General features: G+C 37.6%; 1 protein-coding gene across 1 annotated transcript; it reads left to right on the forward strand.

Annotated features, from left to right (window-relative positions):
* The first annotated feature begins 385 nt into the window (after positions 1-385).
* Positions 386-6336, forward strand: LOC102227856 (poly(U)-specific endoribonuclease-C-like). The gene is made up of 7 exons (XM_005801976.2): positions 386-484; positions 1897-1996; positions 2469-2580; positions 2660-2781; positions 3546-3658; positions 4057-4210; positions 5666-6336. The coding sequence occupies exons 1-7, from the start codon at positions 474-476 to the stop codon at positions 5924-5926; spliced, it is 873 nt and encodes a 290-aa protein (XP_005802033.1). The 5' UTR covers positions 386-473; the 3' UTR covers positions 5927-6336.
* Positions 6337-6363: the final 27 nt, after the last annotated feature.

Consider the following 6363-nt stretch of genomic DNA (forward strand, 5'->3'; position numbering starts at 1 on the left):
TTTGAGTTTTATTCTAATTTCTAAAATAATTTCATGCTGGAAAGCCCGGGATAAATGAAATACTAATGCAGTGTTTCTACCCTGACAAAATATAAAAAAGTATAAATAAAGAACCCATTTGTCTAGCAAAAATACATTTGCTTTGTTTATATAATCGATTTCTTTATACAATTTTAAATTTAAACTCAATGCCATTACATACGTTCAAAAAACAGTCTTATTAGCGTACTAAAAAAAGATTCGCAACTGTTACAGAAGACTACGGAAAAACCCACTTCTCTCTCTCCTAACTTCACCTTTGAGTCAGAAACAGACCCGCCTATCTGATGACGTAGAGAATAGGAGGGGCATTGTGATTGGCTAATGTTTTTGGAAACGTCAAGATTGACGCCTCAGATAACTGTTCCCTGTAGTTTAATGAGAGGGTGTCAGCAGAAGTCAGGGGAGATTTTTTTTTTTCACTAAAATAAACCATGGCCAGTGGGTAAGCATTGACTCCAAACTTACATTTTTGTTTTTCGCTTTGTTTTATCTATAGTTTCAGCTAAATGTTAATTTTCTCCAACATTTTGAGATACTTCCGGGTATAAAAGCTTATACATTCAAAAGTGTGTAATGTAGACATGTAATAATAACGCTGTAAGATGACACTTTTTCTTGTTTCTATACGCATATTTTCCACTTAAGTGAAACTGTATCTTTCTTTTCACGACTAAAAGCCGCTCTAAGTACAAAGTGTAGTTTTAAAACTGTAAATATGTGGAGATTTTATGCAGGAATGAGGATTGTTGTGGATGTGGCTGCTGCAGGGTCTGGTACTGATTAGTGGGTGAAATTATACAACACAGCAAACAGGACATGGTTGATTTTATAGTTTCTGCTGATATTTTCAGATCTAAAGAAAGAACAGAGGAGTTTCTGTGCCCCTTCCTGTCATTTGGTTCTTACTCACCATGTGCAGATCCTACATGACATTGAGGGTGTGGCTTTTAGTTTTCACCTGCTGTTTCTAAGAGGAAAAAAAAGCTGCCGAAAGACTGCAGAAGGTTTTCCCAGGTGACACACCTGTTTGTTTTCCACTGTGTCATTATATTTTTCCAAGAATAAAGCAACACGAAGTTCTTGGAAATAGACAGGATTTTCTGCGAACAGCGTTTAACTGAAAATTAGATGAAAGCTTATTACATCCAGGTGTCTGCAAAGTCTGAAACAGAGTTTTGAAAAAAAAGGGGGGATTACCTAAAACCAAATCTCTGTGTCTATGAAAACAAAGCCAAAACAGACTTCCTCTTTATCACTAACTGCTCCAAGGTTGCAACACATCTGTCGTTATTACCATAAAAGCTACAGAGGCTGATACGGTCATGCAACTTTTCTTTTTTTCTCCCACTATTTTCCCGTTTACTGAGGAACTCAACACCATTGTCATTAAAGGTGAGCCCCACCTGCTCACCTGTTGTGATACACAACTTGAAAGCTGAAACTACATCGCCTTGCAACCGTCCTCATAACCCTTGAAGGTTTCTTAGGTTACAGCCACAAAAATCTGTGTATTTTATTGGGGGTTTTATGCGACAGACCAACACATAGTACTGCATAATGTCTGTCCTCCTGAGTCAACACTGTGTGGAACTTCATGTGATAAAAGTGATCTTTAATCTTAATGCATATCTTATTTGACAATTAAAACGGAATTGAAAAAAATGGTGTTATGAGGGCCAACTCATATGTTGTGTTTGTTTATATAGATTTTCTCTCCAACACATGGAGAAGCTGGATCTTCTCTCTATTTTTTTTTACAGAAATTAACTCTTGACATGTGTTTGTCTTATTGATCTTGCCTGCTTCTACAACTCGTGATTCATCAGTTGTCTTTGCTTCCCCCCCCCCCAACAGTCGACAGGCTAACCGGGAGCTGACTGAGGTGCTGAATAAACTCTGGCAACTGGACACAAACCGTCTGAAGCCGGGAACTGACTACAAAATCTCCCTTCAGGTCAGTCCTGCATGTTGCAATACATGCAAACCCACCTGGAAGATTAACTTCTAACATCAACACGTGAAAAGCTCAGTCCTTTCTGCTTGAGTTAACATCAATAAATACGTTTTTGGGTTTTTTTTGGATTAACTAAATAATTGAATAGCAAAAGGTGCTTAATATGAGATTTATTATTAACAGAATTTGAACCAGGTGAAGCTAAACCTGCAATTTGGAGAGCTCTTAATAGAATTTATTTATATAGAGAATGTTTTTCTTTTATCTTAAATGCAAACTTTCTTGTACAGTTTTGGCTTAATTACTGCTCTGACTATGTTCTTTTAGCAATGTCTGTATAATCCAGTCAATGATTGATTGATTACTAAATTAGTTGACGATTATTTCAACATCGATTAATCGTTTCAGCTCTAATTGTGTGTAATGACAAGCTCTGTTTGCTTACCTGTATTCTGATTCTTTCTGTCTTCAGGGCAAAGCGGGTCATGTGGCTCAGGGCAGTAACAACGCCAGAGATCGGGCCCGCGCTCCTCTCTTTGCTTACGTCGATGAGGGAAAACTGAAAAATATTGCCACGTTTGCCCGTAAGTATCAGTTTAACATCATTTTGGTTTTCTAGAACCTTGCTTTTACCACATCTGATGTTTATGCTTGTAACTTCAGGTTTTATCAACTTGCTGGACAACTATGAGATGTCTACAGGCGTGTCAGAAACGGTCACTTCAGAGGAGCTTCAAGAGAATCGGCTCTTTATTGACGCCATCATGGAGACTGAGCTCATGAAGGTACAAAAGCTTTAGAGCAGACTTGCTACTTGGTACAAGCCCCCATTACCAAAACACATAGAATAGAATAGAATTACTTTATTCATCCCAGCAGGGAAATTATTTCGCAGTTACAGCAGCATAGAGACAAGACACACAACATCCACCACTGAGTAGCAATTGTAGACAAAATAAAATAAAAATAAAATATGACATGCTGTCAATATAAAAAGCAGCTTAGAGCAGTCCTTGCAAAGATTCAAAAATGCAGAAACAGTATGTATATGTAAATATATGTACAGCAAGTGTGCCACAGTGCAGTTGTGCAAAATTGGACTGATTAGTGCAGAACAGTGATTTAGCTTCTATTGTACAGTGAGATGGCATGTGGCAGGAAGGATTTCCTCTATCTGTATAAATATTGTTCTGTCTTATGTCAAACAGTGTTCAGATGGATGTTGTGCTATAAAGGCCAGCTAATAATCAGACCAAAACAGATTCTTAATGTGAGACTGTACTGTTAGATTTTGATTTAAAAAACATTCAAAACAGTTGGAATTGTTTCACTTTTTATCGCATGGCAAAGTGTGAAGTATTGTCGTTACTTAGATGCAGCAACAAATAAATTGATAGGAATGTCCAGAGTAAATTAGCAAGTCAGATTTTGTGCAGTTAAGTACAAAATCTACTTAACTGCAGAATATTTTCAAAGAGTGAAAATTTGATGGTAGTTTTCACACATTTTTGAAAAATAATTATGATGAATTTTGTTTTTCAACTCGCAGTATGCTCACAACTATCTGGTAAAGAAAGGCCAATCGCCTGCGGACCGCGGACAGTTCAAGAAACAGCTGTACGACATCTGGTTTCGCCTCTACCACAGAGGCAAGAGTGGAGGGTGAGTGTTGCTCTGACAGAAGTGGATTATTTTTAATATAAAAAAAAATTATAATTTATTGTAAGACGTGAAGCTTTGTTCATCTGAAAGCTTGCAAAACAGCAAAGTAAATTGGCGCTTTAAAATTTATCCAGAAAAAGAAATTTAGGTGCTAAAAGTTAGCAAAAGTTTCAAAAGTTAGCAAAGCCGGCAAACAAAAAATTATCTCCGCAATTAGCGCATTAGCATTAGCTATACACTAGGTTCTTTAGTTTACTGATTTGGAAGCTGACAGATATATTGTACGTGGTGCTTCTGTTACTCGACAGTGCAAACTTGATAGGGGGAAATAACTTTTGAAATGTTTTAAATATATAATTTAATTAGTGAAGAAACAAATGCACTCTTTATTGTTTCAGAGAGGATTCTTGTGGCTTCGAACACGTGTTTGTTGGAGAGACCAAATATGGCAATGAGATCATGGGTCTGCACAACTGGGTGCAGTTCTACCTGCAGGAGAAGCACGGCCATGTGGACTACAAAGGCTACAAAGCAAGAGACAACAAAGACACGGTAAGAACATCATGCAGGTTTCTATTCAGTTAGGAAAATAATAGAATTTGATTTAATCAATCAATCTGGATAAATATGGAAACAAGTGTTTGGGTCACCATCTTTGTATCTCCAGACATCATTCCCTGTACCATTGTTGGATAGACTGGTGGCATTTTTGACAGTAAATTCATAGTAAACCTTTGAATTCATGCTTGGAAAGAAATTGGTCCAAAAAGGACCAAAATTTGGTTGCAGAAAATGTGCTCAACTTGATCAGCATAAAACATCTAGACAAGTTTTAAAGGTAACCATCAGGCAAAATTCACATTTTGGACATTTTTATACTTCAAACAGCCCAAGACCTTAAAAAGACACCCAACTGTTTTTGGGCAATAAGTTAATATTTTTTGGTGTTTAGAAAATGAGCTGTTTCAAAAAATTCCCCATAAATGTGTTGTTTCCTAGCAACCCCAGGCGAGCCCAGCCCCGTTACCTAGCAACCCAAGCTGAGCTCCAGCATGTTTGATCAGCTGGTTTTACCGCTATATGCGCTGTACAATGGCTGCTGGAAAGGACAAGTGTTTTGTTGTTAACTTACCATTCAGAAACCACTTGCTGCCTTCTTGTTGGTTGTGCAGGAGGCTCCAGTTCTGCTTTTCAAAGATGTATGGTTGTGTAATTGTGCATCTGTTTGCAGGTATTTTCAAATTGAGAGTGTAAAGATTGAGTTTGGAAGTGTGGCCAGCAGCAGCTTATTTGGATTTAAAGTGACAGGAGGCTCTAAAACACTTAAGACGCTCGCGTTCTCACTAAAACCAGGAAGATAGAGCACATAACACCAGTTTTAAAGTCCCTCCACTGGCTCCCTGTAGCTCAAAGAATAGACTTTAAAATACTGTTGTTAGTTTATAAATCACTGAACGGCTTAGCACCACAATACATTAAAGATCTGCTGTTATTGTATCAACCTTCCAGACCTCTCAGGTCTTCTGGTTCTGGCCTGCTCTGCATCCCCAGAACCAGAACCAAACGAGGAGAAGCAGCTTTCAGCATCTATGCACCACAAATTTGGAACAAACTTCCAGAAAACTGTAAAACAGCTGAAACACTGACTTATTTTAAATCTCAACTAAAAACCCACCTGTTTAGAATTGTATTTGAAATGTAATCAATTACAAATTTATGGATGGAACTTGACTTAATGCTTTGTTTTGATTATTGATTCTATATTGCATTGTGATTCTGTGTTTGTAATGATGTAAAGCACTTTGAAATGTCTTGCTGCTGAAATGTGCTATACAAATAAAATTTGATTGATTGATTGATTAATAGGCAGAACTGATCAGACTAAAATCTCATTATATAAGAATGAATTTTTGCCAATGACCATTATTTTGTATATCCCTAACCTGTTTAAGAAAGCGTAGTGGTCACCTATAAGCTCCATCAAACTATATTCTGTTTTTTCTTCAGCCTGATGAGGATGACCATGTCCTGAGCTTGCAGTTCAGCTGGAAAGATTTGGTGAAGCCGGTCGGCAGCTCCTTCATCGGCGTCAGCCCAGAGTTTGAGGTCACTCTGTTCACCATCATCTTCCTCATGTCGACTGAGAAGATGACGTCAGTGGTGGTGAAGGTGGACGAGTACGTGCTGGAGCTGGTGGTCTATCGGCACGGCCGCGCCATCGGCACGTCCTACCCCAAACTGCTCAGCAGCAACAACAGGGATTTGTAATGTGATGGCCATGCTGGAAAAAAATTCTGCTTTATTACACTCTAACCGTAAAACAAACATGGAGCAGGTTGTTTTATGTTAACTAAAACCCATGCCTTAAATATCTCTTAACCAGATGTTGACTCACAATGAAAGATTAAATATAGTAATCAGATTTGTGTCACATGCTGCCACAAATACAACATGATATGTATTTGCTATTTCTCTTATTTGTACTCAACTTTTAAGAATCTTTAAGCCAGGAAGGTTTGAAAAATACTAATGTTTGCAAAGAGATTACGACTTTCATCTGCAGTTTCCTAGCGGTTAATTTCCTCTACATTATTTTAGAAAATAATGTAATCTGCTTGTTTACTAGTAAAACCTGACTGTATTTTTATTGAATAAACCTTTTTTTGTTTGTTTTGGTACCTCTGACTCTGAAGCATTTTTTTGTT

This window comes from Xiphophorus maculatus, chromosome 6 (assembly GCF_002775205.1).
Source record: "Xiphophorus maculatus strain JP 163 A chromosome 6, X_maculatus-5.0-male, whole genome shotgun sequence".
In the NCBI taxonomy this organism is placed as follows: domain Eukaryota; kingdom Metazoa; phylum Chordata; class Actinopteri; order Cyprinodontiformes; family Poeciliidae; genus Xiphophorus; species Xiphophorus maculatus.